At 36.8% G+C, this 18,429-nt stretch overlaps 1 protein-coding gene and 1 long non-coding RNA gene across 5 annotated transcripts in view; one reads left to right on the top strand and one right to left on the bottom strand.

Annotated features, from left to right (window-relative positions):
• KrT95D (phosphofurin acidic cluster sorting protein KrT95D) overlaps positions 1-18,429 on the bottom strand; it is a 112,280-nt gene that overhangs the window by 9,511 nt on the left and 84,340 nt on the right. The window contains exons 2-12 of one of the 4 annotated variants that reach the window (XM_089738498.1): positions 12,996-13,223; positions 11,574-11,667; positions 9,296-9,455; positions 8,698-8,837; positions 8,240-8,419; positions 5,463-5,588; positions 4,989-5,142; positions 3,645-3,725; positions 2,527-2,654; positions 1,398-1,550; positions 732-931 (exon numbers count right to left, since the gene is read on the bottom strand). In XM_089738498.1, the coding sequence (XP_089594624.1) occupies positions 732-931; positions 1,398-1,550; positions 2,527-2,654; positions 3,645-3,725; positions 4,989-5,142; positions 5,463-5,588; positions 8,240-8,419; positions 8,698-8,837; positions 9,296-9,455; positions 11,574-11,667; positions 12,996-13,223 (1,644 nt within the window). The remainder of the gene's footprint in view (positions 1-731; positions 932-1,397; positions 1,551-2,526; positions 2,655-3,644; positions 3,726-4,988; positions 5,143-5,462; positions 5,589-8,239; positions 8,420-8,697; positions 8,838-9,295; positions 9,456-11,573; positions 11,668-12,995; positions 13,224-18,429) is intronic. The other 3 variants (XM_089738499.1, XM_089738500.1, XM_089738501.1) reach the window with 3 other exon arrangements.
• Positions 812-5,071, top strand: LOC149499882 (uncharacterized). Its single transcript, XR_016325394.1, has 3 exons — positions 812-937; positions 3,629-3,739; positions 4,940-5,071. It is a non-coding gene; the product is annotated as an uncharacterized LOC149499882 (long non-coding RNA).

Genomic DNA, 18,429 nt, shown 5'->3' with positions numbered 1-18,429 from the left:
CACCGATTTTCGGATCCCGCAGGCGGGTACCAATTTTTCTAATGAAATACGTCCTCAACAAATGTTCACGATTGACTTCCATGGTGAAGGAATAACATCGTGTAATAAAAATAAAACCCGCAAAATTATAATTTGCGTAATTACTGGTGGTAGGACCTCTTGTGAGTCCGCACGGGTAGGTACCACCGTCCCGCCTATTTCTGCCGTGAAGCAGTAATGCGTTTCGGTTTGAAGGGTGGGGCAGCTGTTGTAACTATACTGAGACCTTAGAACTTATATCTCAAGGTGGGTGGCGCATTTACGTTGTAGATGTCTATGGGCTCCAGTAACCACTTAATATCAGGTGGTCTGTGAGCTCGTCCACCCATCTAAGCAATAAAAAAAAACTGCAACTTTAAATAAACGTGCAGTGTGGCGTTATTGCTTGCTAAGATGTTCGGTCTTATTACACCGAACAACATGTATTTACGCATGGATAATGTCGAATGACATCGTGGCCTAAAGAATAAGACGCCCGGTGTACGTATTGAGCGAAGCGACTGTACCAGTGTTCAAATCCCGCAAACAGGTACCATTTTTTTTTTTTATGAAGGTTTAACTAGAAATCTGAATCCTAACTGAAGATTATTTCCATATTTAAATGAAAATAAAGTGTTGATTTTGATGTTGCGTAAAAAGTTGACTTTTTTATTAGATGATGGATGAGGTGTTATCAGCAAAAAAATACATACTGTTTGACGGGTCTGGAATACAAGGCTTGCAGCAGCGGCCTGACGTCGGGCGCATGCGGCCACGGCACTACCACGGTGGGCACGGCAAGCGCGTGCAGTGCGGTGGCCACGCCGCCCGCCCCCACCACCGCCACGCACTCCGGGGCTGGACCGTCCTCCGCCAGGAGCCGGGAGATCTGCTCCATCATCGTCCGACGTGGCTGAACGTAAACGAAAATGTTGGAATCATCTCATTACCATAAAGTCCAAGTCTTTAATTATAAGCAGAGTCGAAGAATACCCAATTACTTTTTTTCTTTTACACTGGCAAGTACAATCACGTCGAAAAGGACAAATAACAATGTGAAATAAAATTGTTTCCTGCTTTTATTAATTAAAAATTTACTTGCATTTGTATCGGTTAAACTATACGTTTGACCGATATAAATGATAAAACACATAACAATATACATATAACAATATCTTAAAAATTAGATTTATTATTTTTGTTTGATTACGATTTGCAAAGATAAACGTACCGAATGAAAATTATCTTCAAGCGTCTTAACTCGCCCGGTATGCTTTGATTGGATAATAATTGTTTAATAATTGATAATTGTTCATTTCACGATGAAGTTTTCTTCGTGTAATGAATATTAAAAAACCTAAAGAATTAATGATCCACACCTCGAGTGTAGTTGGGCTGTGTACCGGCAACTCATGTGCGGACAGAGGTCGGTCCATTCCACTGACGAGGGAGTTCTTCTTGCGCCCCGCTGTGGCCGGGGTCAGGTTGCTGCCGCTGGTGGCGCTCCGGAACAACCTAGATCTCTTATCCTCCTGCGGGCACAAATTAATATATCATTTTCCAGGCGAGTCTGGATACGATGTTTTTTCTTTAAGGGGTTTTATGACCTGGTAACTAAGACCTTTAAGTCATGTCTTATTTTAATTTATGTTCTTATTTTTATGAAAAATTATAATATGAAGTGAAATTAAATTAAATGAAGATGATTAATTTGAGACATTAATCAACTGGGATGAAATCAAATGAAATGAGATGACATGAGATGAGATGATATAGGATGAAATATAATCTTAGTAAAACGATGGTTATTTAATGAGATCTTTTTCAGTGGACTTTTTGGAGGATCCCGAGAAGTTACGTCCAGCGGCTTTATTTCATGTTCCCCACATTTTTGCACTTACACAGATATTAAACAGTTAATACACCGTTATTACACATTTAAAACTGAAGAAACACTAAATAGACAAAATAAAACAAATCACACAACTTCACTCCTCGCGTTCCCGCCAAAAAGTCGATGTAGATATAACGATAGAGGGAGGATCTTCCACCGAGCGCGTGGTATTGTTCGGTAGACCGACGGTTCCTAATTTTGTTGTTCGGAACTTTTATATAAGGCCGTCAGCGCAAAAGTGGCCTAAGCTTACCATAGTTTTATTATGGAGCAATGAGGTTTAAGTTTTCATGAATTTGAATTTGAGTAGACAAAAAAACAAATACGCGCAGAAATAATGTCTACAAAGTCATATGTTATTTATGGGTGAAACTATGGATAGGCTGGTTTTGCATCAAAATTTATTATATTTTAAATAAATTGCAATATTCATAATTATAAACAAGATTATGAAAAATTGTGGGTTAGGCTACTTTTGCGCTGACCGCCTCATATATACAAGTTTATCTTGAAAATTTCGTAAGCGAGATTCAGGAATCTGTCAAATATCTTGCGTTGTATATATATATATATAGGCTATAGCGACATTGTAGCTTTGATGTCGTCATTAATACCTTAGTCTCGTTGGGCGGCGAGCTGGACACGCTAGCCCCGGAGACTGGGGCTTCGACGGTGACGTCACCGTCGCTGTTGCCGTCGCTGGCGCGCTCGTCGCCCGCGGAGCTGCGGATCGCCTCCGATTCTGTCGCACGCAAAAACACCCGTCAACACACGTAAGCCAATCAGAGACTATATCGAATAGTAATTGACATTGAAAATTGACTTTTGACAACAAGATTTAAAGATAGACAATCTAAAACTAAAGAGTAGAGTTTTAGTTTCTGACAGAAGATAAAGTAGTGTTCAGATTAGCTTTCGAAAAAAAAAAACAATTTTAGAAAAAACAAACTAACACACATGCCATAAATCATACGTTTATGAGACTACATGCTGATTCTACATAGGAACAGAAGCTTCGAAGTATAAAGAAACAAAAGAGACTCACATAGCTTAATAACTCTGAGATTAACAATGAACTACACACTACCTCCTTCGAATAATTATTAACGACTTTCATTTTCTAGTAATTTTGCTTAAATTAAGACGTTTTGCTTTCAATCATAAATTTAAAAAAAGCCTTTGACAAATATCATTACTTTTTCAATGTTTCGAATTGTTCGCCGGTAGCCTAGGATGCTATTTCAGCTTCGCCCGGGCAACCTGAGAGAATTAGTTAAGACTAGCCCTAGCAAGAGCAGTGCTTCGCAGAATTTACAACCGGATCGGAATCGCGTCCCACTGAGAAGATCCGGCGTATTGAAAAACTAGCTTGTTTTTTAACTGGTTTTTTTTTATTGCTTAGATGGGTGAACGAGCTGACAGCCCACCTGGTTGTTAAGTGGTTACTGGAGCCCATAGACATCTACAACGCAAATGCGCCACCCACTTTGAGATATAAGTTCTAAGGTCTCAAGTATAGTTACAACAGCTGCCCCGCCCTTCAAACCGAAACGCATTACTGCTTCAAGGCAGAAAACGGTAACTACCCGCGCGGACTCACAAGACGTCCTACAACTAGTAAATTAGTTATATTATTCGGGTATTCGTTAGGTGTCAATAGTGAATTGTTCATTGTTTAATCTCGCGAGTTTAATTAATGTAAGGACGTATTCACAGTAAGCGTGCTCGTTACCTGCGAACGGGACGGTAGCGACGTTCCGTTCTCGCACTGCGCTCAGCTCGGCGGCGGACGCGAGGCTCGCGTGTCGCGTCACTGCGCATGCGTACGTACGTACCTTTATAACGTGCGTGCACCGTGTGGAACGTGCACTTCATAATACCAATCAATTCATTATTAAATTCACTCATGAAATTTAGTGATCGAGTGCGAATTAAAAATGTAACTCCCATTAAAATGTCTATTCATTTATATTAAATTTGTTGTTTTTATGAATATCTTATTGCCTGCTTTGCACTGAGCCTCGAGTGGAAATCAATTTTAATAATTTTTTTACGTGACAACGCCTTATAATTCGATGGAGCCGGCTGCACGCACGAAAAAACATGACTCATGCGGCGTTACCTCGCTCCTACTTGAGTGAGCGATGCATCCGCGTGGACAGCTGCTATACAATAATACATTTACATGTTTTCGTCAAGTATGAAGTTCAGTGAAAAGTGAATGTGGTGTCAATTGTTTATAGCAACGATAATTGCGATAATTGAAAAATGAAATTCCATCGGTATTTTCTTATGACGTTGTCACGTTCAACTATCGTCAGTAAACCGACTTTACAGACAACCGATTTTTTACTAGAAAACTTAAATATTTGATTTCCAGTAAGCATTATTATTACATGTTCTGGAACTGTTAAATCGTTTGATTTGATTTCAACGAGTCAATTATGTATATTATTATTATAATTATTTTTCTATAAAAAAATATCTGGTTCCACACAATACACGCAAAGCACTAAACTATGCACACAGCTTTAAACAAAACACAAATACACAATATCGTCTATTCGTATACAATCATTTGTATGTATACATACAAACAAAAGCGAAAATAAAACTAAAGCGCTCTCAATATTACAGTTCAGGCATTTCGGCGATTACTGACTTATGACGTCACAACCTATTAAATTATAACTTTACTATGGTATGCCACGGTATTTAAAGAAATCGTGTTCATATATTTTAACATTTAGTTTTTTACTAACATCTTGTTCATTTGACATGTTTTTATTTATTTAATGTTCCTAATCTATTTTAGCTTTAGAATGTAGATATATATAGTCGAATCATTGATTTTGAGCCTTCTGGAAAAGACGTTAGAATCATTCAAGTGAACACACATTCAATGTTACATAAAACGAGTGCTATTATGGAAAACATTACGGTTTTGATTAGAACAAGACTTGTTAATGCAAACGTGTTGAATATTGATTAATTATTTTTAAATGTTTGTGCGATGATTTTCTTTAGACCATGGAACGTGTATCGGATAAGAACGGATGGGGGGTCGTGTCGTTACCATTGGAATGCCTGTGGTGTTCTGGGTTGGCGAGGCTCCGGGAGCTGCTGAAGAATGGCCGAAGGGACGGCTTGGGCGTCGAACCGATGCTGATAGTGTCCATCTGATCAGGTCCGGAATCTTCACCTTCGCCACACGAGAGTGATTCTAGTTCCTAAATAAACAAATTATTTCAGATATTATTACTTTATTACTAGTGGTAAGACCTCTTGTGAGTCCGCACGGGTAGGCACCACCGCCCTGTCTATTTCTGCCTTGAAGCAGTAATGCGTTTCGGTTTGAAGGGCGGGGCAGCCGTTGAACTATACGGAAACCTTAGAACTTATATCTCAAGGTGGGTGGCGGCATTTGCGTTGTAGATGTCTATGGGCTCCAGTAACCACTGAACACCAGGTGGGCTGTGAGCTCGTCCACCCATCTAAGCAATAAACCTACCACCAGTTTTTTTTTTATGTCGGTTGAAAAATAGCTTACTTGGAACAGCTCGTCGATGTCGCGCTGGGCATTGTGTGTGTCGCGCGCCGCCCCACGCTCCGATAATTCCTCCGGCACACGGAAGCGACGCAGCAACGCAGCGAACTTCTGCTTCAAGTTACGTTGCTGCAATCGAACGATACTTTTAATACGAATCATCGATATCACTACATAGTATAAAACAAAGTCGCTTTCTCTGTCCCTATATCCATATGTATGCTTAAATCTTTAAAACTACGCAACGGATTTTGATGCGGTTTTTTTTAATAGATAAGAGTGTGATTGAAGAGGAATGTTTATATGTATAATAAAATCCGTTAAATATTGCAGAAATCAATAATAAATTACAGTTTCCGAAGCGAAGCGAGGGCGGGTCGCTAGTACGATATATATCGTACCTTATACTGTCCCATAAGTAGAGGAAACAACTCTGAAGTTTTAATTTTATTTTAATCGTAGCACCCTTTTATTTTCTGTTGACAATGGCATTACGAGCTCACCACTCGAAATCTAGACTACAATTTAGATAACACCACTCAAGATGAGACATTGTATAGCATTATAGGCTGTTTCGTTCTTCCAACACAATTACGGTTTGGCGATAGAAATAGGCAAGTTCGAGGGTCACAATACGCTCTACCACCAGTATGAAGGATTCACTTCAATAATATTTTGTTTAATCCTTATTCTGGGGTTGTCAAATACGAATTGTATACTATAGGTACGGAAATACCTGCGAGAATTTACAGAAAGAATAATCTTGTCTAGTCCTTAACTTTAAAAGTGTACGCCGCCTTTTTATATGTTGGAACATGGATAATGTATTTTTTTATCATTAGATCAATAGTCGAAATTGATACAAATTCTATTCCATTACATACAGCCACATAAAATAATCTAGTGGCCGTATTCGTGAGACACTTTGTAGAAATTAGCCAATAATGACAATTACTGGCATCGTTTTTTCTATAAGTTCCAATAGATTACTTTTATATAAAAAAAAAAGTTGCCTTATTCCTAGATCCTTTTGCCAATGCAACAAACAACTCAGGATACGAAATTTAAACGTCCAATGTCAAATGTCAAATTCACTTGTACGAAAGTCAAACACGAACACAGACACACACACACACAGGTGACGATTAAACATTCAGCAAAATAAACAGCATCTCAAGTCATAACGTTAACAAACATTGTAAACGAAAAAAAAGCGAATAAAAACAATAAGTAAAAATTCAGACCAACAAACACAAGAGACCGTACCTCCATGAAGACGCAACGAACACTACTACATACTACAGGACAAAAATTTACACAAATTTAATCTAATCGAAAGATGAAAATAAAAACGATAAGCTACTAAATATGTAACGAATGAGTTGCGTAATTTATTATAAATGTGTACGTACATCGCACTAGGAACATACCGTATCAGTTTATATGTAAACTAAGTCTCCGTGAGTCACGACTCGCGCGTAATGAATATTCATATTATATATCTTTATCATCATCATATTATATACATATACGTAATAATATTAGTCATGGGACTTTGAAAAACCTCGCTTCTATATTTAGACGGAATTTAAAACTGTTAATCGAAAAACAAAAGTAATAAAACTCACGGTTTCAACTATACGAGGCGTCTGCAATATGATTTAAGTTCGAAGTATGGATGAAGTGTTTTATTTCTTTTCGTTTATAGACGCTTAACGTCAAACAGAGCTTGTAGAGCAAGTCAATGCCCTCAAAGTGGTCATGAGACGTGATATCGAAGTCTCAAATACTCTCAAATAGTCTCAAATTCATAAAATCAGAATACGCGATTATTTGGAATAAAAAAAGAAATAGGTAGAGCAGCGAATAATAGTTCAAATCGTGTCCTGCTTTTTTTCATCAAGTAAACTTACAATAGAATAAAAATCTACTTCTCAAAGCGTCGTCCCTAACTAAATTTGACAATAAATATATGTATTAACATTACGAAACATACTACGTGTTCGTAAGCACCTAGGCACTAGATAATTATTATTTTTAAAAGCACGAATTCAGGATTTTGGATTTTTCGTTTTCTTTGATGGCATGAAAAGTTAAACATGACCACTGTAGACAACCGATTGTTGAATAAAACTGGTATATTTCATCTCCAATAACCGATCCAAATAACTCTATTTCGGGTACACAGGTAAATAAAAGTTGCTTTTTTGTATGCGAACAATCCGTTAGTGGAACACGCGCGTCATACCAAAACGTTATCCGTAATTCTTATCAATTTAATGTAACTATAATAATTTTAAAAGAGAAACAAAACAAACAAACTTGTACACTAAATGACGTAAATCTAAAATCAGTGAGAATAGAGATAGGACGACTTTTATTTGATTGTTGAAATTTTTTCAAAAAATAAGATTCAATTCAACAAAGCCTAGTTCTACGAATTTTTAATATTAGATTATTTATCAATACGTTTTCTATAAAACGATTCTCGATAACGAGCAAATCCGATGCAACTAATCGAAGCTATGTCGGATTAATTAAATCTATCAAATAACGATGAGCCCTGAGGCTTAACCAATGAAATAACATTTAGATTCATAAAGTTTCAAAAAGCTTGCCCTCCACTAAGACCCAGGCCATAAAATGAATTGAGAATTAAACAAAAGGAAACAGTCTTTCTGGTTTATTTGAAAAAAAAAAAACAAATCTAGGTTGTTGAGAAGAAACCATCAGTTCCCAAAAGCCAGTGCGAGCGATAAACTGGTAATCTCTATTCTCACGCAATGCAAGCTAGGTGCGGACGCGTGCGGGCTCACCGCGAGCTTCCCGCGGCTGCCCTTGCGCTTGGCTGACGCGTGCTCGAGCTCACTATCGCTGTCCCTCTCGTGCGCCTTTGAACTTATATAGCTTTGCCTTTTCCTTTCTCGCTCCATGAAGCTTATGTCGCGGGAACGCGACAACTGCGTGCAATGCATATTATGCCTATTTGAAAACGCTGTAAGCAACTAAATAGCCTAACTTCATTTAATCATTTATTACATTATCATACACTTGTCGACAAGATAAATAATTGTCTTCATCATCTTCCTTTTCAAAAACTAATGTGGATACAAAGCATCTTTAAGCGAATGACCTTGCATCAATAATGATTTTGTTTGCAGGGACAATATCTTTTACTTAAATCTAAATAACTTTTTACACTAAACAACTTCATGTTAGTGAAAACTTGTATGTATACCTTTGTATAAGAAAGGTCCGCCTTGTTAAAAGCTAGTTGCCGATGTGTGCGTCGCCGGGCTGGTGCTCCATACGTCATGTCATCTGCTTCTTCTACTGAACTGAATTCGCCCTCTTCTTCCTCGTCAGAGTAGCCTCGCTCTGAAAGGAATAGTAGAGCGTCTTGCGAGCCTGCATGGGTAGATACCACCAACCTGCCTATTTCTGCCGTGAAGCAGTAATACGTTTCATTTTGAGACGTGGGGCAGCCGTACTATAAAACTGAGACTTAGAACTCACGTCTCAAGGTGGGTGACGGCATTTACGTTGTTGATGTCAATAAGCTCTGGTTACCACTTAACACCAGGTGGGCCGTGTGCTCGTTCAGGAAAAAAGGAACGATTTCATAGGTTTAACTTGAAAAAAAGGTAAATTTTGGTGTAATTTAAGAAAGGATCACCTTTAGAACCTTCACCCTAAGAATCATCTTAGGGTATATCTAGATGGGAAAGTCAAGATCATATTCCATATTACAAAATTATCATCGCAATAAAATCACAAGAAAAATTCCTATTACATTCCTTTATGACAATTGATATTATTAATGGAAGTACGCTCACCGGTTATAAGCAGTGTATTGTTGTTCTTCGTGTCGTGATCGACTGGCGTCGAAGCCAAGCCGGTGATCGACAGCTTCGCTACCGGCTGCCCTGCGGCTGCGCCCACTTTCCCACCTACCCCGATCAGTTCTAATTCCATATCCATCGAACGTTGGAGAACCTTGGAACACAAACTTCAAAGTAGTTTTTCACTATTGATCTACTTATTCTTTTTATGAAAATTTTATTTTATTAATCATCGAATTTCGATGGCAATCTCTTAAATTTTAATTTTAAAATTATTTTCTATGTAGGTATGTATAACATTTTTCCTTTGCTCTATTAATTTTTAAGAAGATTATTTTCGGACACATTTTATTGATGACACTAAAGCTCGTAGACAGTTAATAAAATAAGGAAATAAAAAAAACAGTTGACAAATCGAAGTGAAAATAGTACCTACTTAACTGATTGTACTTAGGATAAATAGTACTTGTCTTTGCTTATTTTCAACAGCCGAGACATAACATTTTCATAACAAAAACGTAACCAAACTACCAATTGAACAATAGTTAATGCAAACATGCAACAAAGACTTTAGGCTTTTTAAAGTTAAAATCAGAATATATTTTATCGATCGATAAACGGCTGGGTTAGTGCAACGGTATAGTTGTATCGGCGTGTCTACATAATATCTATCATGAAAATATCTATTTAATTATTTAAGGCCAAACAGCATTTAATTGCATAGACTGCAGCTAGTTTACTTAAAGGAACATGAAACGTTTTTATTTCAATGTATTCCAAAACTCAATTTGCAAAAGTTACCTAGTTCATTACTATGAATTACTGTGAGAGATGTTCATTATAATTAGAGATAATTACTATACACAATGATTACCACAGTCTAAAATACCTAGAGTATGTAGATTTTTATTTTCGTAACACACGACCTCTATTTGATATCAGCGCTGTATGGAAACCATCATTAACGATTGTCAGACATTTCAGATTCGTTAATGCCTATCAAAAATGTTTTATAATTTTCGACGAGACGTTTTCAGACTGCTTTTTACTGACTGACATTTTGTTTGGACAGACTTCACGTAGGAAATGATCGAAAGTGAGCAATTTACATTATTTTAAAAACGGTTATCGAGTATTTAAAGCGTTGAGTGTTCGAAATCTATACATTAATACGTGAAGCAAAAACTTCGTATCCCTTTTTACGAAAATTGCGCGGACAGAAGAATATGAAATTTCCCACACATATAGAGAATATAGAGAAGGAGTGCAAAATGCTAATGTTTTTTTTTAAATAATGCTTAAAAAATACATTAAACCAATAAAGAAAACATTACACACACTAACATGTATTTGACACACACACACCCATCTATACTATTTTGTTTATTGTTAGTCTGTTGTCAAGTTGAGACTAGATTAATATTGAGAGTAAAGAAGTAAAGTCTGATAATGGAACCATAATAATGTTAAAACTTATAATTGAAATTAATAATTATAGTCGAATTTCGACTACCGGGGGACCACTGGTACAATTTATTAGAGATTATAGAGAATGTTAATGATTACATTTGAGGCTTACTCTTATTTACGCACGTATGACGTGTACACAATCGTCAAGTTAAAATAACTAGCAACAAGCGGTAATTGGAGGAAATTATAAATTCAACCTCCGCAGAGCCAAGAGCACGCTGTTAGTCACTAATTGTAGATCCGAATGTCCCGGGCGCTTCCTAACGTGGTTCGTTTGGATTAATTTAACGTCCAATTCATTCTACGTTTTAATTGTCTTTTCAATTAGTTTCAGGGCTGTTTTTAGATCATACATAATGAGGTTCAAACAGTAACTAAATCTGACAATGGATATATATAACAGCAGTACAGTGACGATCTAGTACGTGTATAATTAATTCTAATAATTCTAAAAATTTCATGGTTATCACGAAGGCCTAGTTTTGTTAGTAATTTTATAAGAAATCTTTAAATGAGGCGATCAGCATTGAATGGTGTAGTTAATGCTCACACTTAACACAATAATACAAATTGCGCGCTAACAGAATCGACACCTTCATAGAAAAAATTGAAAAATAGAAAAAATATGGATTGCGATTCCTTTTATTCGCGCGATGATGTTCCGATTTTAGCAATATGTATATACTATGGATGGGTATATTCAGCTGTTTCACTACGGTTACGTTGGAATAGTGAGATTTAGGAAATAAAACTTATTTTTATTTTATTTATTAGTATCTGGTATTTATATTTGGTCTCTTACTTGATCCATTCGGATGACACCTTCAGCCAGAGTTTTATATCCAAGGATAGTACGGTTTTTGTATTTCTTACGCCTTTGTAGCATGATTTGCAATCTGCAATACAAAATTTTGTTTAAAAATTTTTTTATTTCAAAATTCTATGTCCTCCTAAAATCGACGGGTGCCAATTTAAAATGTGCATATTTTTTTATTAGTTAACATCAGATTTACACGGGTCCAGTGCCACTATGTCAGAGCTGACTTGGCGATGACACAATGTTATAGGTTTTTTTTGTAACGACCAAACCTATTAAAATGTGCTTCTCCTTATTGTACTACGTCGATATAGTCTACATTCTCCGCCGTTTATACGGATAAGTCCAGTCAAAATGCGCGTCGAATTTGATTAGTGCATTTTATTATCTCAGACTTTTCGATTACTTAAAAGTTTTCGTCGTCATCGGTGTGTCACGACTAAGTTGTTATGCGTCCACTGGAGAATTGGTTCATGCGGCTAGCCGCTCCTTCGGCTGGCCTGCGGACCGCAGCGGCCGTTCGCTTGGTACTCGGAGAGGGAGATGCTCAATTTCTACGAATGCCTCATATAGCAGAAGTGGGTAGCGGAGCGTAGGAGAGAGCACTACTCTCTCCGCACAAACCTATCACCGCACGGGTAGGTACCATCATCTTGCCCATTTAGGCAGTAAAGCAATCATGCGTTCCGGTTCGAAGGATTGATCAGACATGAGGATGCAGATAGAAATTACAACATTCACGTTGTAATCAATATCTTTGGTCTGTAGTCTTGGCAACAAAATGACCATGAAGTCGTCTGCGAAACTACAAGAATAAAAAAGTCCTCTAAATCACGTCACACACTGGAAGCTTTCAATAATAAAAGCCAAGTTCAAACTTTATACACATCTTGTGATCGGTCCAAAATCAATAAATTTTATAAAGGGTTTTTTTTATGAATATGAATAGAAATGGCAAAACAATGATGGTTTCGCTATTACTATTTTATTACATCCACTAAAAATTTTAGTATCGAGTTTTATGATGTTTACAAAATCCGCGTATCCATCTTAAAAAAATGTGCTTGACGTGTGTATTGTGTAATGTAATTATGCGGATTTAATAGCGAGAAGCATTGTTTTTATCACAAAAAAAAATATTTATGAAATGTTGCTTTGATTTTGAATATATATATATTTTTTTTTTATTGCGGTTGTAGGCAGTCGAGCATACGGCCCACCTGATGGTGAGTGGTTACCGTCGCCCATGGACTTCAGCAATGCCAGGGGCAGAGCCAAGCCGCTGCCTACCGCTAATTATAATTATATTGCTTAAGTGAAACAACATAATTCAATTGTTAGTCAAACAGGGTGTCGCTGAACTCTAATAATTACAGCTAAACATTTCCAATCATAAATTGAACGCACCTGTTACCGTCCCGTTTCACGAAATGCGGGTACTGAAGCGAAAAGCAGAGGTCCAGTTCGACGTCCATCGGCGGTATGGTGATGTCGTTGGAACGCAACGTGCGCTTGCTGCTGTGCATGCGTGCCGCGAGGATGACGGCGCCCGCACCAGCCCCGCCAGCGGCGCCGCCGCCGGCATCGCCAAGCGCCCCACAGACGCGCAGCCGTGTCACCCGAAGCGTACATAACCTGGAATGATATATCGCTGTTAGATTTTTATTTTTTTATTTTTTTTATTGCTTAGATGTGTGGACGAGCTCACAACCCACCTGGTGTTAAGTGGACTGGAGCCCATAGACATCTACAACGTAAATGCGCCACACACCTTGAGATATAGTTCTAAGGTCTCAGTATAGTCACAACGGCTGCCCCACCCTTCAAACCGAAACGCATTACTGCTTCACGGCAGATATAGGCAGGGCGGTGGTACCTACCCGTGCGGACTCACAAGAGGTCCTACCACTAGTAATCACGCAAATTATAATTTTGCGGGTTTGATTTTTATTACACGATGTTATTTCTTCACCGTGGAAGTCAATCGTGAACATTTGATCAAAATCGTTTTATCGGAACAAAATAATGTGAAAAACATCCGATAATCGACAAGAGTTACAGCTTGGTAAAACTATTTATAGTTTGAGTAATGTATCTAAACGAATAAAGAGAAAAAACGCATCACAATAATATTTATGTTAATTTATTCCCCAAAAAATTCGTAACAATATCAAGCTGACGAGGTTAACCGCGTCGCATGAATAAAGGAGAACACTTTTCGAAGTACGTCAACAGTCATAACGTATTTAGAGGAAAATGCATTATCAAGAAACCTCTAGAACATTTTGAGTAGTGTTTATTGTTCCTTAATTCTTCCGCTTTTTCCTCGCCCATTTACAATTCAACAATTGTAATTAGAGTCCGTAGGCGCCACAACTTAAGTGCCCACTTCGAAAGAACCCTCATAGTTTTTAACTATATTTTGATTACGTTTGTTATGCCCTTCAAATCGAAGCTTAATACTTCGTTGCAGGAATATGGATAGGTTGATGAAACATTCTTGTGCGAGTACACAATGAGCTTCGTTTTTTTCTTTTTTTCTCCTAATCAATCGCTAATAGCCTAAAGAAGTATTTCAGCTACGCACGGTTTGGTGAGTGAGCTCAAAGGACTCGATCTGGACGGACGTGCTAACACTAGTCCTAGCAAGAACAGTGCTTCGCTAAATCTACCACCGTATTACAATGACTGCGACAACCAGGAGTTATACCAATTAAAACGTTTGTTGAGTTAAACTTGATGATTCTTGCTGTCGAAGACAAACATAAGAGCAACCTATTTGATGTTAAGGGGACACTAGCACTGCCAGGGACAGAATCAGACAACTACTTATTGAAAAGTGCTTTCCTTAAACATAATATGAAGAGAAACATGTTAAGATATTTGTCTTCCGCCGTGATTGTCATATCATACATTCAGTATGGTTTCTATGATTCTATTTAAGACTGCAGTAAATGAAGCAATGATATATATGAAGTATACAATATACACGCTGTGGAATCTACGGGTTTCGGTAACCACTTAAAAGCAAGTGCACTGTGAGCTCGTTTTCACTAATAAATTTAAGATAAATGTTATAATATATCCGTTCGTTTGGGATGTGAAATTATTTCGAAGTATCTTTTAAAGATATTATCATGTTTCGTGTGATTTAAATGACATTAATTGCGTTTTATATAGAGGCAACGACCTCTTTGGCGCCAGTACAATATTCTCTTGTCAAATAATACCGAGTAGGTATGTAATAAAATTATTGTGATCCTTTGTTTCCGAAACAGGTGACGGAACGATTTCACTACCCGATTTTTATCATTTTGCTGCATTAAATGAGCAGAAGAGCTGAAGGTTAACCTGGAGTCAAAGCCTGGAGGTTTCAACCTTATTTCTATAGACGTAAGGCTCTACCTTTAGAACCAAATGCTTAACTGAATTGTAATACATTCATAAAAAATTGATTAGAGCTTTTAGTTGCGAATAAAAACGATAAAAACATCACTGTGTTCCGTACGCTGCGTACAGAATAGCTTCCGTTGGAAAATGTTAACACTAGTTGCCTGGGACCCGGTAGATAAAAGATTACGTGCTATGTGCTGTTAAACCCCTACCATTTTTATACGATTCAATTTGCTTACTTTCTTTTCTTCCCACGATCCGATTTTTCCGGCAAAATTTAAATACTATTGACGTAATTTTATTTTGGCATTGTTTTCCTTTTTATCTCAAAGGCGAAAATGCTTAAAAAATTACAAATCGAAACATAACTATACTTGAGACCTTAGAACTTATATCTCAAGGTGGGTGGCGCATTTACGTTGTGGATGTCTATGGGCTCCAGTAACCACTTCACACCAGGTGGGCTGTGAGCTCGTCCAACCATCTAAGTAATAATTTTTTTTTTATAATAATGAAGGAATCTCAAAGCTGAGTTATCTAGTTGGGTCGTTTTAAAACCAAGGTAAGTTCTATAAAGCGACCGACATGATAGTCACGACCGGCTTTCTCCAATCCCCAAGCATATTATCGCCTAAGGTACATATGTATGTATTTCTTTATCTTTACAACAGAAGTTGGTCTACGAGAATGCTGTTTTTCAAACACGATGCATACATATGTAACTTTAAAAAAATTGATATTAAAAAATTGTGATGACTTCGGATTGTTACACAAAATACGTTCAGAGAAGGTGCTATTCAGAATACCGACTCAACTAAAACTAGACCTTTTGAACAAATTTCAGTGGATGGTTTCACTTGGGTTTCTATTTCTAAATACATATATACAAGAAAAACTTTTACCAATTTTACTATTTCCATTGTAAATAACACAAACAAATTTTCTCAACGATTAAAACCACAATCAAATCAGTGAAATAAAAAAATCCGACAATCGTACAATCTACACAACAATCCGTATCAATAGTGCTACGTTTGAATGAAACAAAAATCGTTACGAACATGCAATCAGACACTAGCTGTGAAACTATAGGAAGCGACAGTACCATTATGTCTGATTCCCACGGTGCAGACGTAATTCCGTTGTACATATAAAGCTGTCTGCACTCAGACACAATGCGAAAATACGAACAGACAGATAAAAGGAGAATTTCGTTTCATGTATCAAAGTGGTAGATTATAGTTGCTCATTTTCTTTTTGGGCAACGAACGTTGGAAATTTGGGATTTACGAGGATAAGCGTTATTAAAGTTTTTTTAAAGAGATTAATTAAATCAGTCCATTATCTCTCATAAAGAGGCTTTTCATGAGGTATTAAGTGTTCTCATAAAACGACGCGCTGAAGTTCTTAACCAAAAAAGACAATGATCGGTTTTGTAAAGTATCTTCGCGATAAAAATAAACAGAGCATTGAAATTTTTAAGATGTTTTCAACCTTTTGGTTATCTTCTTCTTTTCATCAATGTCGTAACTTTTAAAGATTAAATAATAATAAAAAAGCCAACTAAGCATAATTAAGCAGACTTAATCGTATGATTTTTACAATTGTATATTTTTTTGTGTTTTATATTTTCGTCGCGCAATTTAAAAGCATTTCCGGTACCGTATGTACAAGTATAACTTTTACACAACATTAACATTCGGATTCCCGAGTAAAAGATTGCACGTACAGAAACCTAATATAATCAAGATTCCTTTTGGTAATAGTTTACTTTAGAAGTTAGTCAAATAAAACCGGCCTCGGAATAAGAAGATAGTATTCAAACACATTATTTTACAATTGCTATTGAACAAAACTAGGCTACGTTGAAGATAATTTCCCACATTCTTAGGTGCACCGTAAGCTAATATGCCTGTCTGTGGCAAAACAACATATTTCCTAGAGCAAAAAAGTTAATATAAAAAATTATGGATTTTCATGCAGAAATTGACAGTTTCATTACACAAAGAAGAAATGAGGTAGTAAAAAAATCGTGGCCGGGGAGGGAGACAGACACAATACCCAAAATTTTAATAAAACAAGTTTCACGTCCGAAATATGTGATTTTTTTCATCGAGCCCAACATTATGAACGGTTCCCGGACGTGTTCTGAGTACCGAACGAGCATTCATTCAACGAACGAACGAAATTCATTATGATAAAAAAAAGCCTTTAGCGAAAACATGTTTATATTTTAAAATATGTAAAAGCCGACTTTTTGGCGGGAATGCGAGGAGTGAAGTTGTGTGATTTGTTTTATTTTGTCTATTTAATGTTTCTTCAGGTTTAAATGTGTAATAACAGTGGTTTATTAACTGTTTAATATCTGTGAAAGTGCACAAATGTGGGAAAATGAAACAAAGTCGCTGGAAGAAGCTTCTCGGGATCCTCCAAAAAAGTCCACTGAAAAAATCTCAGTAAATGACCACAATTTTACTGTGATTATATTTCATCCTATATCATCTCATCTCATTTCATTTAATTCCATCCTAGTTGATTAATGTCTCAAATTAATCATTTTCATTTCATTTCATTTCACTTCACTCCATAATATAATTTTTCATAAAAATAAGAATATAAATCAAAATAAGACATGAACTAAAGGTCTTAGTTACCAGGTCATAAAATCCCTTAACAAAAAATATGCGAAAGCCAACATAAAAACGTGTGATTGGTTAGAATAAGGAAAAAAAAATCCTCAACACAATATGTATCTTATTCTCTTATAAATGCATGAATGAATCTAAAACGCATCAGCTGTGAACGAACCTCCATTGATATAGCAAACGAGCAAGCTAATAGTAGACTGCACGTTTTTAATGGTCCAATTAGTTTTCCACGCGTGTCTACCCTATTTTCTAGACGGCCACGTCATGGGAAAACCCCTACAAGTGAACTACGGTTACGTGCATTTGAACGCTGTAATTTGAGGTCTACTTTCACATCAGACTGTAATTATATGTTTTTTTTTTTTAATTTACTACTTATACGAGAACATTGTCTGTATAATTTATTATGTATGCGTGAATAATTAATAACGTGAGTGAATCGATAAGAGACACGCCGATTCAGACAAATTCGCGATTGATAACTAAAGTGGACTAGAATTGGAAATATAACGGGGGTACCCCATCTTGTGCTTTCGCAAGAGTTGATACCGCCCGCCCTGCCTATTTCTGTCGCTATACAAGACCGTTAAGATTTAGACCTCATGTCTCATGGTGAATAGCGGCATTCATGTTGTGTGTATAGGCTCCAATAATCATTCAAAATTATCCGCATAAGCGGTGTGCTTATCCATTAATTATACGACACCATAAAAATACGTAATTACAATATCTTGTGACCACTTATAAGAATAAAAATTAATTGAAATGGTGAGTTTTTAAAAGCGTAAATTTCGCCTGTT

The sequence above is a fragment of the Bombyx mandarina genome, chromosome 25 (genome assembly GCF_030267445.1).
Source record: "Bombyx mandarina strain Sakado chromosome 25, ASM3026744v2".
NCBI classification, from domain to species: Eukaryota; Metazoa; Arthropoda; class Insecta; order Lepidoptera; family Bombycidae; genus Bombyx; species Bombyx mandarina.
This window is presented reverse-complemented; position numbering and strand designations above follow the sequence as displayed.